This window comes from Sander vitreus, chromosome 2, assembly GCF_031162955.1.
Source record: "Sander vitreus isolate 19-12246 chromosome 2, sanVit1, whole genome shotgun sequence".
In the NCBI taxonomy this organism is placed as follows: Eukaryota; Metazoa; Chordata; class Actinopteri; order Perciformes; family Percidae; genus Sander; species Sander vitreus.
Window position 1 is genome coordinate 7,993,417 of NC_135856.1, and position 19,078 is coordinate 8,012,494.

The following is a 19,078-nucleotide window of genomic DNA, read 5'->3' on the forward strand; positions in this document are numbered from 1 at the left end:
ATATTACAGCACCACAATGGCTAACGTTTTTAGTGAACGGTTGCAAATATTCAAATACAGCAGATTTGGAGCGACATTAGCATTCATTTGAGTTGTGTTTCTGAAACTAGTCGCTGACTTTCTCTACCAGGTATATTGTACAGTCGGTTTTTAGATCTGTTTCACTGAAAAGAGCTGCCTGCTGCGGTCGATCTGGTGAGAGCGTTGAGTGAACCAAAGCAGTAAAGTTGTGCAACATTCAGTGTGTTTACTTTTTGTTTTACTTTTGTGATAAAACGATTGAAATGTGTATATGACAATGCTAAAACAACAACAGTAGCCAAGTAAGGCTCTAGCAACAACACCCCTGAGTTTATTATATTGATTAAGGGTGTGTTTTATTGCTTTTGCATTCAGCTTTTCTATTGCAAGACAAATATGTTGTTTATTTTTTCAAATGTTATATAGTCTAGCTTTAAATTCAGTTTTTTTTTTTTTATGTCTGCAGAAATCAATCAACTTTAATTCAAGAAACCCCTCTGGCAGGCTTTTCAGCTTATACACTCGGACATGCACAATATGTTTTACAAACATTTTAATGAGGTGTAAAACCATTTAACATCAAAAACAGAATCAGTTATTTATGTTCATATTAATTGATACACCAGAGCTGGTGCCTGTGATGTTGGGTGCCACGATGACACTTTTACCCTGGGCACAAACTGTGGCACCAGCTGTAGAGGTCAAACCCGAGGAAGATGAGGAGGAGGAGGAGGAGGAGGGAGGTGTAGGAGGGGGGGGTTGTCCAGCTGTTGATCCACCTGGTGATGAAAGATAGAAAAATACAGGATAATTTTCCACTGAAAATAAGGCTTTTGCAGAATTAAGCTCAAGATGGAAACCTTGACTGATAGATCAGCCTGAGCACTTTCTAGAATCTATCACCTGTTTTATTTAACTTCTCCGCAGCGTTGTTGTGATTCATCCTCTTCAGGATTTCAACAGTCACCTTCACAGCTGTTTCTTCACCGTAGCTGTCTATCATCTTACTGACGGTGTCCTGTCGGTCTGCATTCTCTAGATGGCCCTTACGAATGGGCTGACATCCGTCCAGCACAGGCTGAGTGAGGTGCCACTGAAACTTCTTGAAGTCGTCAGCACCCAGCTCATCCAGAGTGTCTAAGATCAGAAGAGGAACCTGCATTTCTGATCACTAAAAAGAGGAAAAATAAGCTTTCAGTTTGCAAATAAGCATACAATTTCTTGAATGTTGAAGGTGCAGCCCAATCCAGCATAAAAGCTACAGCCTTCAAACATGTCAAGTCTAGTTTTTCATTGTTGGATGATTGCTATGAATTTTCCCATAAGAGTTTCAAATATTTATTTATTTGTTGAGTTCTTTGAAGTACAGGGGACACCATATTGTTAATGTTTCAGTTGTACTGGAACTATATTTTATTTTTTACAACACAGCATTCTTTCTGAGAGTGTTATCTATCAATACATGACATGTTCATATTAATTAACTTTTCATGGGCTACCAACAGTCTGTAAAATGTCATTCCTGTTTAGCCTCTATATCTCATGCCAAATGGCAAAAAGGCCTAAAACAACCAAACAATCATACAGCATCACTGTAGAACAAGAACCTTTTGAGCTTGGTAGGTTAAATGTTCAGTGTCAAAGATTTGACAGATCAGGAGGGTCTTTTTTACAAAACATGAATCTCCAATTTTACAAAAAACAAAGAAAAATGAACTTCAGTGTCTTCAGAATCACAGGAAACACTCACAAAATACAATACATATGCATATGACCAATATTAGAAAACAATCATGTAAATCACAGGTAAACAGGTAAATAATTGTAAACATAATTGTGACAAAGTCATGTTTTAGCATGTTTAAGCATCCTTGTGATAGCTCGAGTAAGACCAGACGATAAGCACTTACTGTTTTCTTTAATATCTAAGTGAATGTCTTACCGTAGTGGCTCCGGTAATTTGATGGGTCCTGATCAATCTACTGAAGATGTAGTAGCATTGAGTGGTAATAAACTACTTTTAGATTCTAACTTAGGCTGTTGGACAGGAAGTTTGACAACTGCAAAACCACAATCACATACAAGTTTAAGTTTATGTTACAGAGAATGACACTGAAAGAAAGAAAGGCAGAGTTGAACAGTTCCTTTAATAAAAACTCACATGACCGAGAAGCACGAATGCTAACCACAACGAGACATTTCCCACAGCAAAATTACATTTTCACTTGACTGTGTCTCTCTTTGTCTGAGGAAATCCACTGTGGTTGACCATCGTTACATGTTGTTTATCCCTGTGATAAGTCCATATCAGAGTCACAGTTATATGGACTTTATACAACACATGCAATATTGCTTTTAGAACATAGAGAATATTTTGAGAGCTAAGGGTCATGTAGTGCATTTGTTATAGATTCAGTAGCCAATTACAAATTGAATTGAAATACTATAATACAAAAAAATACTTTAAAAATATTCATCATAAGAATTTGAAGCACACAGGAGAAGTAACGAAAATAAAGATAATAAGTGTGCTCCTTTTTTAAAAATAAATAATAAAACTTCATACAAAAACTAATAACTACAAGCTAACAAGAGTCCTTGTCACTCTGGGTTACTATAGACATAAAAACAGCAACATGTGATGACAATGGCAGCACTAAAGAGAGAGAACAGTTATCAAAAATGTTATCCATCCAAAATGGCAAATGCAGCAGGTCACAATAATGGATAATGATGATCTGAAACTATTTCAGAAGGAAAATCCCCGCAGAAGTAACACAGTCATGCTTTAATTCGTAAAAAAAAAGTCACAAAAATCTCATTAAAAAGGAAATGATACATTCAGCTTCTTATTGACTAATTTCCCAATATTTAACTGGATTTATTTGACATCAACAGTATTAAATGTCTCACATAAGTTCCACTTATACAAACACCAAACAATTAACTTAATTCATTAATTCATTCATTTGCAGATGTGTTCTTGCGTCTGTTGCACACTTTATTTTTTTCTGTCTTAGTCTTCCTCTGTGAAATGAGAAGTGGTTTGTTACAGCGGCAGTGGCTCCACCTGCTGACACCAGGTAGAGATGACAAGCACCTGCAGATGTGACGGAGGTGTTTAAATCTCACTTTTAAACGTGTTGGACATAGGCGTAATTTCAAAACTGGGCTTTTTCCAAAGTTTTTGTTCCGTTTCAATGTTTTTGTTGCTATTTTTCTGAATTTGTGTCTCCTTTCGTCAAGGTTTTTTTGGACAATTTGTTTTCTTTTTGTTTTTAAATACATGTCCCGGGACGTCCTTAGAGATATCTCAACACCCCCCAGCAACCATTCATCCAATGTTCCAAAGGCACATTCTGTTTACTAATCTGATATCATTTTAAAAGGCCAATTGAGAAAACATTGGAGAACCCTTTTGCAATTATGTAAGCACATAATGTAATCTGAAAACTGCTGCCCTGGTTAAAAAAAACAATGCAACTGATCTCAGCTGGTATTCTTTCTATAATGGAAATTTCTAAGTGACCCCAAACTTTTGTTCGGTAGTGTATGTATATGTTTATCTTTCTCTTTTTAATGTATGTTGTATGTCATGTCTGTGTCTTCTGAATGGACCTTGAGTCTGGCAATAAAGTTGATGATGATGATGATGATGATGATGATCTATGTATATAGGTTTACATTGTCACTGACAAAGTTAGCTTTTCCCAGGACAAAACTCTTACGGATTATACATTTACGCATTTATTATTTAGAGCCCCTCTATCTACTGTATAGTGTTAAAAAAAGCAAAGATTACTTGACTTGATTTGTTGTTGTTTATTTAGAAAGCATCACATCACATTAAAATTAGTACTTGGCCTTAAAATTGGATTTTCTATGTGATACTTAAAAACATCAGCTGTAAATGCTGGTCCAAAAAATAAAAAAAACCTTCAATGAAATAATATAAAAGCTCATAAAGTTATCAAGCATGTACATATTTATTATATAAAAAATAGGATTACACTAAACTCCGTCTTTTTTAAGTAAACATTGAATTAACGGTTTATAACAACATAGTTGTAAGCAGACCAGTTCAGTAAAGTATTTGTCAACTCCTCCTGTGGGCACATAGGTGTTTGCTTGTGTAAAAACAGATAATGAATGACATTATACTGAAACATAGATGTAATTATATAAAATGTCTAGAAGTTACAAATACTGTACAAACTCAAAAAGTGGTCCACTGGTGGTCCACAAGTAGATTTGGTAAAATATCATGTTTTTTTTATTTACAGTGTTTCTCAAACTGTTGTTCAGCAACTCCATCGCCTAACAGTAAGGAGCATAGCTGCGTTATTTCAAACTTCAAATAAACTTGTATGTTAACTTAAACATTTAAACTGGCTGTTTTCTCGTGTTGTCGGACTTCATCAATGAAGCAGACCCGTTTTGCAACACTGCCTCCCATTTACATCACAAATGATCACGTGACATTTGAAGAAAATGCAGAAAAATGAAGTTTACGGTTACTGCATTAACAGCACCATTCTTCCCATTGAGATGGCAACTAAGACAATGAGTGACTGTTGTTAAACCGTCATTTAATTTGGCTGTAATTTGTAATATACTGTTGAAGTAGGATGCTTATTGGTTTGGGGAATATTTTGACAGTTAGGTGGTCCGTGAGTTTTGTTTAATGGGTAAGTGGTCCTTGGTCTTAAAAACTTTGAGAAACACTGTAATAAAGCATGTATTAAGCTTGCCTACTGCTTATAAATCCTAAATATGGAGATTTGAGGTTCTTTAAAAACAGTAAAGATGGAGCTGGAGGACTTCCACTTGTGCACTATAGGCTTACTATGGTTGCCAATCACATCAATACTTTTTAAAAATGTGTGCATTTCATTATCCAGGTGAGCTTGCGTTCTGTGAGTTTTATTTATTGAAGGTTATATTCATTGTTCCAGCGGTGCTACTATTGAATTGTGGGGCGATGATCACACTTCCTTGCTGAGCCGTCAGTGTGGCGGGAGCAGCAGGAGCTACAGCAGAGGAGGACGCGGAGGGTGCTGCTGTTTTTCCTCCTGCAGATGATTGCAGAAAATCAGACAAAAAAGACATGACAAAGTAACTGATTTTGCTTACTTTGACTCATGAGCTTAAACATCCACTGTACCTGCGTATTTGTTCTCTAACTTCTCTGCAGCGTAATTGTTCTTCATCTTCTTCAGAATCTCAACTGTGACTTTGACAGCCAACTCTTCATTGTAGCTCTCTATCATCTTACGGATAGTGGCGGTCCGGGATGCGTCCTCCAGATGGGACTCAGGTATTGGTTTGCAGCCAGCCAAAACCTCCATCGAGAGGTACCACTGAAGCGTTTTGAAGTCTTCTTTACGCAACGTATCCAGAGTCTCAAGAAGCAGCTCCTGAACCTGCATGTCTGCTCACTGAACAGACAGAAGAGAGGAAATCAGTTTCCAGATTAGCCTTCAATGTAATCATTTGACAATAAGCTAGATGAGAAGTTTTACAGGAGGTTACGTGTATATGTGCTGGACTAGGGCTGCAGTAATATAAATAGTGTATGGACTATTCACCCACTTACACTTACACCCACTTACACCTGCTGGAAAAGTCACAAGTTTCTCTGTAATGAGCCATCAGGTCTGCAGTTATAAAATCCCAGCAAATACCAGAAAGCCATCTACATTTAATTTATTTGTCATAAAGTGTTGTTACAGTTTACTCCAGTAAATATTAGCAAGTTGTTAATAACTTGATTTTTGTCCAGGTGTTTTGCTGTCAGCAGGATTTTTCCTGAAGGAAAGTGGTCTAATAGTACAGCTATTTAATATGACTCTTTTATAAAGTTGGCGACTCATATTTAAAGTGCTCATATTATGCTTATTTTCAGGTTCATAATTGTATAGACCTTTTTCACGGCAGTAGGAAAAACACATGTGTATTTAAAACCATTAATGATGGCTGCATTCCACTTAGGAGAGGCCCTGGTGTTGTGCATGCTGACTCACTGAAATAGCTTACTGGGACACTTGATGGAATTGAGCCATGGTTAAGGTTATCAATTTCAGCTGTGCTTTTCCTACTATAAGTCAAAATGTCTGCTGTGAAAAAGGTCCATTTAGAGGTTGTACCAGAATAGGTTTAAATGGTTTAATTGTGAAAAAACACCATATTTTTGTCATACTGCACATTGCTGCAGCTCCTCTTTTCACCCTGTGTGTTGAGCTCTCTGTTTTAGATACAGAGTGAGACATCTCACTTCTGTGACATCTTTGTTGGGAGTCGCACATGCTCAGTAGCTAGGTAAGGACTACTAGCCAGTCAGAAGCAGAGTATGAGGGAGTGCCATGCTAGCAGCTAGGCGAGCATTATAACGTGTCACAAAGTGACCACGTTTGTCTCTGAAGTAAAGGCTGGACTACAATAGAGCTGTTTGGAGCAGTTTGTGAATAGTGTTTTCTGTGGGAGATGGTAAGTTCCTTTGGGTGGACTTTGGGATTTTTCACTTTGTAAACCTATAACGTGCACAAAAAAGATATATAACACAATAAAGGAAAGGGAAAAAGCCAAAAAGAATAACATGAGCACCTTAAATAAAAAATAATAACAGGGCCCGAGCCATCCTGACTTTCAGTCCTTGGTATGAGTCAAGTTCCAAAACCACTTCATTTCCCATAATGCAAGTTGATAGCATCTTTAATTAGGCAACCAACTGATGACATCATCAGGGTTATTGTTTACATTAGCCTATACAAGAGTTTTAAGTAATATACTCCCTATGATTCACGAGTACACTGAGCTTCATGTGTAACAGTAAAGTATCATGCTGAAGGAGGATTTACCACAACCTGCCAACTCACAACTTGGTCTAATAAATGACAGTTACCAATCTATAAAGAAGTAGTAGGCCTAGGCTAAATGCAAGTCATTAAGATTAACAAAGCCACTAATCAGCCTATAATTAATAAACCCTTTACACCGAATTAAAAAGCTTTTTTTTACATTATTGAATTCACATCTGGATCTGAGAGTGACTTGATGGGCCTCTGCTCTAAACGGCTCTGGAAGTCGGTTTACAGCAGAGAACAAATGAACAAACGGGACTGAAAACTACTCTTCTGGCGGTGCATTGAATTAGTAAATAGCCTAAAATAACTGATTTAAATAAATCAATCTTAAACAACAACCACTGAAATCCCTGCATAAAGAACGAAAGACAACACAGTCAGTGTTACAGCACTATCAACAGGCGCCATCACGTCTTACAAACTTCTGCTGTAACTTGAATTATTTAATTGGACAAAATGTGCTGCGCCACACCGGAACCAAATAGTCAAAAATTATCCTTTTCTTTAATGAGCACTTTAATCAAAAAAGGACTTACCGTGTCACCAACAGCCTACAGATATATGCTACCACCGAGAAATGCACACAAAAGGGCGGAACTTATTTTACTTTCGGTTTTAACCAGTCTTTCAGGAAGTTGACACACTTCCAGTGCAGCAGATCACTATACAGTATGAGTATAGAGTATACCGGTGAATGAGACCGACAGTGGCATTAAAGTCACCCACAGTTCATCCATGAATAAATAAATAAATACATTAAAAAAACATAAATAAATAAATAAAAACATACATATAGGCTAGAATCATGTTTTGAGTGTCTTTTCACCATTTCTTTGCCCCAGTTATCAAATCTGTTGAAGACATGTTGACTGGATGCATTCACTATGGCTAATTTCACTCATAAAGTCAAGTAATACCAGAAAAAACTGTAACTTTAACACGAGGAAAAGACAACATTAGATCAGTATTTTGATTTAGGACAAACAAAAGGCAAGAAAATATCTAGCCTCATATCTCATAAGCTCATCCCTACGATTCTTTTTCTGGAATTGCAAACTAAATTAAGTAAAATAAATAAATAACAAATGGCATTATGAGCTTCAATTCAAATGTCAAATATATAAGCTAAAACAGAAACAGAAAAGGTAAAAAAGAAAATTGCAGAAAGAAATAAAAACTAATTATATGCACAAACCAAATTTAGAAAACAAACAAAAAATGTTTCTCTTGCCAGAAGAATCTCAACTCAAGATCCACTTTGGGTATCTAAAGGCCTGACCATAGAGCTGATAAAAACTGTCACTGCTACTGACACCCTTCACATCATTCACATCACACATCAATATGTTCTATTGTTAATATGAACATATTGTCTATAGCAGCTTTAAATGGGCTCTGTACAACATTCAGAACAGTATTGTAGCAGATATGTCAAGACATAGTGGAGTAATGGCGTCCTGAGCAGAATAATGTCACACTCCCTCTGTGTGTCTTGTAAGCCGTGTGCAGGCAATCATAGCCCGGACTTTGAATGTCTTATATAGCAACCTTAAAGGAGATATGGAAAAAATATGGAGATGACATTTTAACTGGACAGCAATGTAGCAATATGATGGAAGTGAGAAACACTGAAACGAAACACTGAAATCATGTCAGCAACATGCTGTTATTATACTGATCGTGCTGCATTTTCTGTGATAACACATCATATTTGAGTCTACTCACACACACACACACACACCCACACACACACACACACACACACACACACACACACACACACACACACACACACACACACACACACACACACACACACACACACACCTCATTCTCAAGGTTTACGAAAACTTTTGTAAAAAACAATTTATATGATATCCTAAGAAATTAGGTGGCGACCGCCGGCTGGTCATGATGACAGTTAAGTGCAGCGGTCTTTCCAGTTAAAGTGACTATTTGTAACTTTAAGTTTGTGTTGATACTAGCGGCCGCTTTTAGTCTGGCTATCACCAGACCAAGCTCAATCTTTGAACATTAGTCTGGGGAGTCTGTCTGTATGTACAGTACTATTGCACCAGAGGCGTGATCAACGTGCATAGTTCAAATGACTCTGTACGCAATTGGATAGTCCTTCAACCAATCAGACCAACGATCCGGGTGACGTAGGTTGCTGCTCTTCGGTGGCCGTCATGTTGAATGTAAACAAAAAGCTGCTTGGTCGCTTCTCTATCGTCATCGTGGTAAATCCGCCAATAGCACGCAAGCCACTTTGTGATTGGTCCCCGCAAAACTGTAATGGAAGCCGGATAAATAAACGTACAGGTTTCCAGCCTTAGTTGCAGGGTGAAATCAAATCGCCGGCAGATCGGGATGGGTTTACCCAGTCTAGGCCGCTTCAGAAAAAAGAGGTTATAGTGTTATTTACCATACCTATTAGGCTACAGAGTTAGCGTTACCAGGAGGTCATCTAGTTGCGATCAATGTTTTGCTCAGACAGAAATTCATTCATTTAAAACAAAAGAATATGTAGTTTGTTGTAGCAACCAACATAATAATGACTTCGATTTATCTTGCGCATTTTCTGAAACCCAAGGAAGCTTTACACAGGTACAGGGGGACAAAAAGAAAATAGGCCAACACAAACATGGACTGAAAAGTAATAAAAAAAACCAGGTGCTAAATGGAAGGGGGGTGTAATTCAATGTTGGCAACGGATGTAGGCTACGACCACAACGTGCATTGTAAAGTTATTTTATGAATGAAATAGACATATTTAGGGTCGGTTTTAAATCATTTACAATCCTGTAATTGTCTCCATCTGTTCAAAACCTGACTGATATTGACTCGGGTCTGTCACTCTCCCTTTAGCTTTTAGTTGTTCTTCGTTTCTTTCCTTCTTTCCTGTGATGGCCCTGCTCTAGTATCAGACATAACCACAACAAATAACTTCTAAAATTAAATTAAAATACATATAGGCCCTTTACCTGGCTGGATACAACAACAAAGGCTTTTCCAGCGTTACACTAAAATCTGTGACCCTTTAGAATGTGTTAGGGGAGAGCCGGGACGATTGAAACGCGGGACGGATGAAATATTCCAGTTTTCTCAGAGTGCAATGATGATAGACAGACTTCCTTTGGTCAAAATGTAGAGCATGTTAACCTCCTTCTATCAGCCAAATAGCTTGCTGTTATTTCCTTTTATCACGGAGTTACAGGCGATAAATGAGTTTTGATGGTCCAAAGTAAACTTCATTAGCGGTTACATTTTTTTCGATTATTAATAAGTGTTTTTCATTTAAAGGTTCGACTACATGCTTAATCAGTAGACCATTTAGTGTTCTCCACAATCCCAGACTTTCATATTGCATGCTTGTTTACATGGAAAGCAAAACAGGCTATAATGGCATATATCTATGTCTGGATGATTGAAATAGCTGTTTCAACCACCCTGACCTGGCTGTAACTCCATCTATTTTAAGTAAATGCACAAATATCTGTGTTTATACAATAATTTATGGAGGTGAGACATGGAAAAGCAGTTTTAGAAAGATGAAAATATATTTGGGCCCACCAGGTAGGGGGTCGAGTTTTCCCACGTTATCCTATGGAGACTGACGGACTGTGGGTCGTTAAGGGCACTTATTTGGATGTGCAGTGCCCTAACCCACGTAAAAACCTAGTGAAACGACATTTTCCACAATAGAAACATGATATAAATGGGAAAACGTACTGTTCTAGCTATAAAAATGGCAGACTCATCCACAGTGCATGATATTTCAATAACCGCTTCATGATGACGGCGATTAGTTGTTAACAGACATTCACGAAGACGTATAGCCCAGCAACAATCTATCTAAAATAACACCTTTTGGGAGTACCATTCATGATATGTAGTAAAATATTGAAGTTGTGGTAAGTTTAAATGGCTTAAACTGTATGTTTCATCCGTCCCCCCATGCTGTTTCAATTGTCCCAGCCAGGAGGGACGAATGAAACATTACGCACGTCCCACTTTTGCTGTAATAATTCCTGAACGGTTTTGTTCAAAGCTGAAAATGCAACTGTATTTGACAGATGACAGCTGTAGGTTGCTAGGGACAAAATATTAGCTTTCAGTGCGATATGATCGCTTTGTAAATTACGTTTAATTAAAAAGTGTTTCAACTGTCCCGGCTCTCCCCTACTGTAGAGCCGGTCTGCCTGCCGTAAATCATTTTGTGACTTTGCGGGAAAAATCGGACCCGGGCAGGGACATTGATAAAAAACATATGAAAATAGCGTTCTTTTCACTGTTAGTCTTGTTTGCTGTCACACGTCATTTATGATCATCAGATGAAAAATTACACAGTTTCAGAAACATTTAAAAGATATACTAGCCTATAGTAACTTCAGATTTAGCCAACAAAAGGTTGCTGTGAGCTGGGTACCGGTCACCAGGAGGTGTCGGTCCTGTCAGGAGCCGTTGCAGTTGACTTTAGCCGACAAAAGGGGGTCTTTATACGACAGTTAAGTTTAGGTACCAAAAGGACTAGTTAAGATAAAAAAAAAAAAAGATTGTGGTTTGGATTAAAACACAGGTTCCTTTAGGTAATGCTCCCTGGACACTAACACTGGATTCCTGGGTAAAAGGCTCCGCTCCCCAACATGAAAGTCCTGTGCTTTATGACCCACCCCGACCTCTGACCTACAGAGCTCTCCTATACATCAGCAGTCATTGTAGTGCACACAGCAATACATTCATGATCCATCATTTCATGAGAACAGCCCACACACACACACACACACACACACACACACACACACACACACACACACACACACACACACACACACACACACACACACACACTGATACCCTCTGTGCTGCAGCACTTCACTGCATTATTCTTGACCCTCCCTTCCTTCCTCTCTTGATTTACTAACAGAGAACGCCCATGGTGGGTTTCAGAGGCCAAAGCAAAGGAATCGCTTGATCATCAGCTACAGACACACAAAAAAAAAAGCATGTGCATACACTCCCACACACCCATAAAAACCTAAAGTACCCCGTATGTTTTCTCAGAAGACGCAGGCCGTGTCACAGCCAGCATCGCACAGCCAGTAACTGGTGTTTGAGAGAGACGTCATATCAACAGCCAGTATTTTGAGCCAGGGAACCTGATGAAGGATGTGTGCCTCTGGACAGCCAATCACGCTTCTTCTGTTTTGCCTGTTCGGCTCAGGTGAGTGAAATGACAGCTAGCTAAATGCTACGGGTGCAGGTACAATGACAATGACTCAATGTGAGAACAGTCAGATGATACAGACTTGTATTTTAAAGTAGTTCTTTTGGCGTGTGAGGGATGTACATGCGACCCCTCGTCACAGGTTGTGAATGTCCATGAGATGTGAGCAGCTCAATCAAAGAGTGATTTTTTTTTTTTACTATTTTAGACATTTTTAGAGAACTCAAGAGGTTAAACTCTCCAGCTTTTTGTGGCGCAGTCATATGTTTTCACTTCTTTTTCCCCATCTGAACTCCTCTGACATCACTTTGTGATCTCTCAGATTTTTTTTAGAAACCCTGTCAGGGGGTCTCGATCGAAATGAAATTTTAGGCATTTCATTTGTAGTACATGTACAATGTGTGTGTGTGTATGTGTGTGTCATAACTGATGAATGACAATTCTAACAATGGTGCAAAGTCACTAAGTACATTTACTGTATACGTACGATTTTGAGGCACTTGAGTATTTCTACTTTGTCACTTTATACTTCAAATCCTCTAGTTTCCAGTTGTCCTATAGTTTCTTGTTAGTTTGCAGATTTGAAGAAATTCAAACAAACATATGATCTCATAAAATTGAATCCATTGTTATTAATAAATACAATTATCCAGCACCTCATAGAGTAGATTAAAAGTTTAGAACAGCATTCAAATGCTGGTTGAATATAATAATAATAATTTAAATATATTAACACATAATCAACCACTGAAAGCGTTGATTCTGCAAAATTAGTACTTGATTTTACACTTTAAGTATATTTTGCTACTAATACTTCTTTACTTTTACATTAAGTCAAATTTAGAATGCTGGTTTTAACACTGTAATATTATTTTTTACCTAAGTAAAGGATCAGAGTACATCTTCGATCACGGAATACTAGTGAATTAGATTTTTGACAACATTCAGCTCGAGATGAGACTGTCGGTGAAGACATAACCTGGCTGTTGTCTTATTTCACTTATTTAGCAGACTAGCATGTGGGACACATAACTATAAATTTTGACAGCCGGTATGCCCACACACACACACACACACACACACACACACACACACACACACACACACACACACACACACACACACACACACACACACACACACACACACACACACACACACCAGAGAGCTACTGGGTGAGATCACCTGATAGGCAGCAGAAAAACCTCAGGATTCAGGGGAACAATGGTCATGAAAAATGGAACAAGTTCTTTGACTTGGGCAGGGTGTCCTTCCTTCCTCAGAGGAACACACTGGGTGTATTCAGCGCGCTATGAAACAATGGTTCACAATAGATCAGCTAAAAAGAGTATTATTTCACGAGATGGCAAAATTCAATTGACCCTCGCCTGTATTATGTAAAGACAGTGAGAATGACTCATAAGGTCACACAGCTTACCGCACCAAAACAAACAAATGAGATACAGCAATTTTGTTCCTGTAATTGGATTTAATATAATAATAATAATAACTTTATGATATAGCAACTTTTACTGACATTGTCAGAAGTGCTTTAGATGATAAAACTGTTTAAAAAAGATTCAACAGTAAACTGAGCAAGCAAAAAAGGAATAAAATACCAATCGCAATAAATACAATAAAAACTTAAAAACACAAAATTACAAACATGACACAAAAGGCTGTTTGAAGAAATACATCTTCAGCTGTTTGTTAAAAGCATCAACAGAGATTTAACACTACAGATACTACTAACATATATTACATATTTGGATTCATGTCTCCTCCAATGGGCCCTTAAATCTTGCATTTTAGGTTCTATTCTGTGCAGAAGATTAAAGAGAATTATTATGGTAGGTATTTTTTGAGAGAAATAACCTTTTCCTGTAGTGTGTATTCTGAGCATTACTGTAGTAAAACTCCCCTAATGATTTGGAGGGAGCCTTCAAGATACATCAAGTGATTTATTGTGTCTTTCTTCCTCTTCCCACTCTGTGACCACGCCTGTGACCTCAGCTACCTCATCCCCTGTTTCCATGCACACATCTGCTCCACCTCTTCTGTCACAAATTTCACCTCCCTCTCCAACAACCCTCGCATCTCCACTGTCTCCTTCTCTCAGTACCCCACCACCCATCAGCAACTCTGGAGAGACAACAGAAAAGGTCCAATGCCCTCTGTCGATGACACCCTCCACTCTGGTGGTCAGGTATGTCGACGCAAGAGTAGCTGGTGATTATTTCAGGGTGGTGCAGTGGCTCAATGTTTAAAGGGTCTGCTGCTCAAACTAATTCCAAATCATGTTTCATCTCGTGTCTTCCTTTCCTTCCTTCTCAAACGAATAGAGAAATTTAGGCAGTGCTTGAATTGGCCCAACAAAGGTGCCAGTACCCTAATTCAGCAGTATGTTGATACGTAGATCCCCACCAATACCCCTAACCCTAATTCTACTCGACTGCAAATCTCACAGGGGAATCGTTGTAGTGTCTGAAAATGTGATTGTGAAACTAAGAATCATTCCATTCGCATTATGGGGGTGCTGAATGTCAGAGTTTACATAGAACTGCTTGTTTTTTTTTCCCAATAAACCATGAGTCATAGCCAATTTTAGTGTAAATATCAGCCTAATAATAATACTGCTAATAACAATTAGAAGTAAAGGTACTCAAACTGACAAAAATCTAAAGTGCCTGGCCCATTTCAGGCACTGAACTAAGGAGATTTACACTTCTGTAGCAAAATGAGATGCAGTGTATGTGACAAAGTAATGACATATTATAAAAGTGCTCTAGAGCATTGGGTAGCATTGGTTACAGGGTGTTTTTTACCATGAGAGCACTGGACTCCCTTACTTGATAAGCTTAGACCCTTTATACCAACTATATTCTACTCTGAAAGTTATCTGCGCTTGTTTAGCAGCTGATGTCTATTTAAACTAGTGATTAAGAAAAAACATGGAAGCCGTGCAATGCAAAACAATTTGAAGATCTTTACTTTGCCCAATCTGTGCACAAATGCAGTCAATAAAAGTCTAGGAAACACAAAAACTGAACTAGCACCTACTTTGAACAGATCGCTTCGTTATTGTTTGAGACGCATACTTCCTCCCTGTTGCTGTGTACATTCGAGACAACTAACTGTGTGTAAACTCTCCTGCAACAGGTTCGGAGATCCAGTCACAGCTAACTGCTCTATATCAAGGACGGATTTTTTTGGTCTTGGTTGGGAAGTCAAACTGGTAAGGGGATCAGTGCTCTCTTATACTGTTTATGACTCTGATCTGAACCATTTCAGCCTTAGCTGCAAGGTGGTCAAGGGCTTGCCCCAAATCTTCCAACTTTGCCTACTCCACAGAGGCCGAATCAGCTCAGGTCCAGTATCCACACTCTACTCCAGGAGGCCCCTGTGCTAGCCAAGCCCAAAATGATTACTTCTTCAAGGCTTCCTTCACCCCTCGTGCCCACCAAGTTGATGTAGCCACCTACAAAACGGAGGCTTCGGATATGGCCCACTTTGATTCCATGTTCAGGAGGTTGTGGACAGGGAATTTCAGTCAAAACGTATGTTTGGGTTTACACCGTCTTTGCGGCAGCTGTCCCCGCCACCGGATCCAACCCATCACTACGTGGTGATCAGTTGACAGTTCCTCTCTTCACCAAAGTATCCAAGACCTACAACCTCAGATATTAGGGATTAAAGAAGAGAAGAGATACTAACCTTGTCTGTTGTTAGTCCTATAAAAGGGCACCATTCAAGCTCAGATCAGGAAAGCTTCTGGTTTTCCAAATCATTGCCCATGTGAACGTTCAAATGCCTCTATGTGTTAGCAAGACTGAGAAGTACGAAAATAGTGTGCAGCCCTCTAAACACACTCAGAGACTGCAAGAAGGCTCAAAACTCTGAACACCACCTCTGCAAATAGACACAGACAATGCCAAAAAAAAAAAAACGGAACATTATAAGCTTCACAATTGTGTTCATTGCAAGGTTACTGTATTTGACTTCGTTGTACAGGTTTACCTAATAAACAAGCACTCACGTTCTAAAACATTCTATTATATGATCTAAAATTGTGATCTGTAACCTTTTGCAACTTTTAGGGAGCTCCTACACTCAGTATGGATCTTTTTGTGGTCTGGAGTGTGGACAGGATGACTGAGTGGAATGAAAAGCCTATGTGCTATGCACTATCTGAACAGGGAGGGCAATGTCACATCAATCTCCCTCTAACGGTCTACAGTGAGTTCCTATTTCTGTCTTTCTGACATGGTAGAAAATGAATTATTTTTTCTGTGTGGTTTATCTGTTGATCTGTCTCCACAGAGCCTCCAGACAATGTGTCCATCAGCTTTGTCAATCACCCTGGGCCGATGATGGAGGGACATCAGTACACTCTGCAGTGTACAGTACAGGACGTTGCTCCTGTTGAAAACCTCATTGTGACGTTCTACAGAGGACAGACAGCGCTGGGTCAACTGCAGTCCAACAACACAGAGAAGGAACCAGTGACTGAGATCTTCTCTTTAAACATCACACCCAGTAAAGAAGATGATGGAGTCCAGTACTGGTGTGAAGCCAAGCTAGAACTGGGACCTGCAGGAATTAAGCATCCTCCAATGGTGAGGTCAGAAAAACTCACTGCCACAGTACTCAGTGAGTATAATTATTTAACTCTAAACATTTTTTATTTCAACCTCCCTCCATTCCCCCTTTTCTAGAGTCTCTTTACATGTTTAAGATCTGTTTTTCCTCTTTTCAATATCCCACTTCCTCTCAGTTATTTCCTATTCTATATGCACAACGTTCCACTTTCGGGATTGCTCCGATGCCGCTTGAAATTCCGCCGGATGTCACTCTTTTCGGCCTGGATGTCCGTTACTTTCCACTTTCTTTGTGTTGGCGTTATAAACTCCGGTGGATTTATGAGGACTATGGTTAACTACTCCTCAGATCTCTGCAGGGGAAATCCAGACAGCTAGCTAGACTATCTGTCCAATCTGAGTTTACTGTTGAATGACTAAACAACCTTGAACGTACACACCAGAACAAGTTCTTCCCGAGGCTGTTTTGCAGAGGCACCGTGCCTCCGTCCGGCGCTTAGCGCGACCCATTACGATTGTGATTGGTTTAAAGAAATGCCAATAAAACAGAGCACGTTTTCCCATCCCGGAATGCTGTGTGGACTAGCCAGACCCTCCTCCGCAGTGCTGTGAAGGAAGGTCTGGCAAAGCGAGACTACCTATTTCCTGATATAAAGCAATCTAATAATAAAACACAACCTTGTTTTTCTATTGATCTTTCTCAACGGTCTTTTCCTCCTCTCCCTGTTGCTGACTTCTCTTTTCTCTCAGTTAGTCCACAGCTCGTGTGTCCTACAAAGCTGCGGGTGAGAGAGGGAGAGAGCCTCAGCTGTGAGGTGAGAGGAAACCCTCCACCGTTAGTCACCTGGTTCAGAGATGGGCAGGTGGTTGCCCTGCCCACTAACTTGAGAAGAAAGGATGCTGGGAAATACACAGTCTCAGCAAAAGGACTATTTGGACAGAACAACTTTACAGTGGAGGTGGAGGTCCTTGCTGGCAGTGGTATGTTTGTTATCTGCATTATTATAAAAAAAAAAATTGTTACAGTAAAAGAAATCAGTGCAAGCATGAGACCTGCAAAATAAATTAGAAACCCCCATTGTTCTTTGTATTGAATTCTAATTACAAATGTTTAAACTTGTCATTATGTTCCTTCCTGAGAGATTTAGATGTTTTGGTTCCGTTATCTTGCATGATCAAAAGGAGATTAGAGTAAAACAAAGTTTAAAGTCATCCTGTATTGGTGAAATGAATTTCTCTCTTCCTAGGAACTACAATCAGCTGCAATACACATTTCCTGTTGGCTGGCCTGCTTATTCAGATGATTAACAGTCTGTAAAGCATCCTAAAAGAACTCAACATGATGTGCGATTCTTCTTCTTTCCATGCCGTTTGGATGAATGGCTTCTGCTGTGAGAAATGACTCACAAAGACTGGTTTGCTCGTGTCGTTCCTCTTTGTTCAAATGGATCAGTTTTGCATTAGTGTCTTTTTGAGAGCTTCTGCCCGGGTACATTTTTCGGTTTAACTGGTCTCCATGTAATCTGCACAAAAGTTAACTTTCATATCTTCCAGATGGAAAGCTGCTCTAGAAAGAAATGCACATTGTACAACTTAATTCTCAATCATACTGCCATAGGTCTGTGACAACAGTCCCCTCGCCGGTTTCTTTTTAGAGGATGTTTAAGAACCCTTTGCCAAACAATGTTAGGGTCTGTCGTGTCATTCATTTTCTGTAGTATGAAGAGCTAGTCAACATTGCAAAGCAATGACTGGTGATTTCTTCTATTCTTATTGCTCAGAGGTATCCTTGTCTTCTTTCACCGAGGTCACGTTTAGTCTGCTGTACATTAAAATGCTGAACTATCTTGTGTCCAACAGCAGTTCTTTCTTGCTTTAGACTTCAACCGCTCATTTAATAACAAAATATCAATGAAAATGAACGTAACTGCAGGTCAATCATTGACACGGTGATAAATAAAAGGGTGTCAAACTGATTTTAAAAAGTAACGTGTGGGACTAACACTAACAACTTTGTTGGCCCCAGTTCACACAGAAACTAGAACACATCAATTTAGCAAGTAACATTTCAGTTATAGAGAATAAAAGGTGCAGTCACCAAGCCTTTAAACATTTTTTTTTTCAAATCCAGTAAGGCCACTTGGACTGTACACCACTTCTTAAAACAATTTAATCTATTGGGTGTATTACATCAGTACTAAAAGTTAAGACTCAGAATTGCATCAGTTGCTGTACCTCATAAGACAAAGCTAAAAACAAATGGCTCCACAACATGCATCACAACTTTATTATTTATTAATTCAAAATCATTTACATTTCAAACAAAGCCTTTCCAAGTCAGTTAAAGGGTTATTTGAGGCGATTATTGC

General features: G+C 38.9%; 2 protein-coding genes across 2 annotated transcripts; one reads left to right on the forward strand and one right to left on the reverse strand.

Moving 5' to 3' along the window:
* Positions 1-559: 559 nt before the first annotated feature.
* On the reverse strand, positions 560-7,509 carry LOC144531008 (uncharacterized). Its single transcript, XM_078270879.1, has 5 exons — positions 7,421-7,509; positions 5,186-5,459; positions 4,948-5,093; positions 925-1,189; positions 560-800 (listed from the first exon to the last, which is right to left on the reverse strand). The coding sequence occupies exons 2-5, from the start codon at positions 5,448-5,450 to the stop codon at positions 613-615; spliced, it is 864 nt and encodes a 287-aa protein (XP_078127005.1). The 5' UTR covers positions 5,451-5,459; positions 7,421-7,509; the 3' UTR covers positions 560-612.
* A 4,507-nt stretch (positions 7,510-12,016) lies between these two features.
* Positions 12,017-18,556, forward strand: LOC144533939 (vascular cell adhesion protein 1-like). The gene is made up of 7 exons (XM_078275491.1): positions 12,017-12,103; positions 14,120-14,317; positions 15,271-15,346; positions 16,209-16,347; positions 16,432-16,761; positions 17,460-17,690; positions 17,957-18,556. Exons 1-7 carry the CDS (start codon positions 12,054-12,056, stop codon positions 18,025-18,027), a joined length of 1,095 nt encoding a protein of 364 aa, XP_078131617.1. The 5' UTR covers positions 12,017-12,053; the 3' UTR covers positions 18,028-18,556.
* The last annotated feature ends 522 nt before the right edge of the window (positions 18,557-19,078 follow it).

Excerpts from the sequence above, each read along its gene's own strand:
- LOC144531008 (XM_078270879.1), bottom strand. The coding sequence starts at position 5,450 with ATGCAGGTTCAGGAGCTGCTTCTTGAGACTCTGGATACGTTGCGTAAA. Across the intron at positions 5,094-5,185 it reads GTTAGAGAACAAATACGCAG|GAGGAAAAACAGCAGCACCC; the intron begins GTACAGTGGATG and ends AATCATCTGCAG. Across the intron at positions 1,190-4,947 it reads TGAATATAACCTTCAATAAA|TCAGAAATGCAGGTTCCTCT; the intron begins TAAAACTCACAG and ends TCTTTTTAGTGA.
- LOC144533939 (XM_078275491.1), top strand. The coding sequence starts at position 12,054 with ATGTGTGCCTCTGGACAGCCAATCACGCTTCTTCTGTTTTGCCTGTTC. Across the intron at positions 16,348-16,431 it reads TCTCCCTCTAACGGTCTACA|AGCCTCCAGACAATGTGTCC; the intron begins GTGAGTTCCTAT and ends CTGTCTCCACAG. Across the intron at positions 16,762-17,459 it reads ACTCACTGCCACAGTACTCA|TTAGTCCACAGCTCGTGTGT; the intron begins GTGAGTATAATT and ends CTTTTCTCTCAG.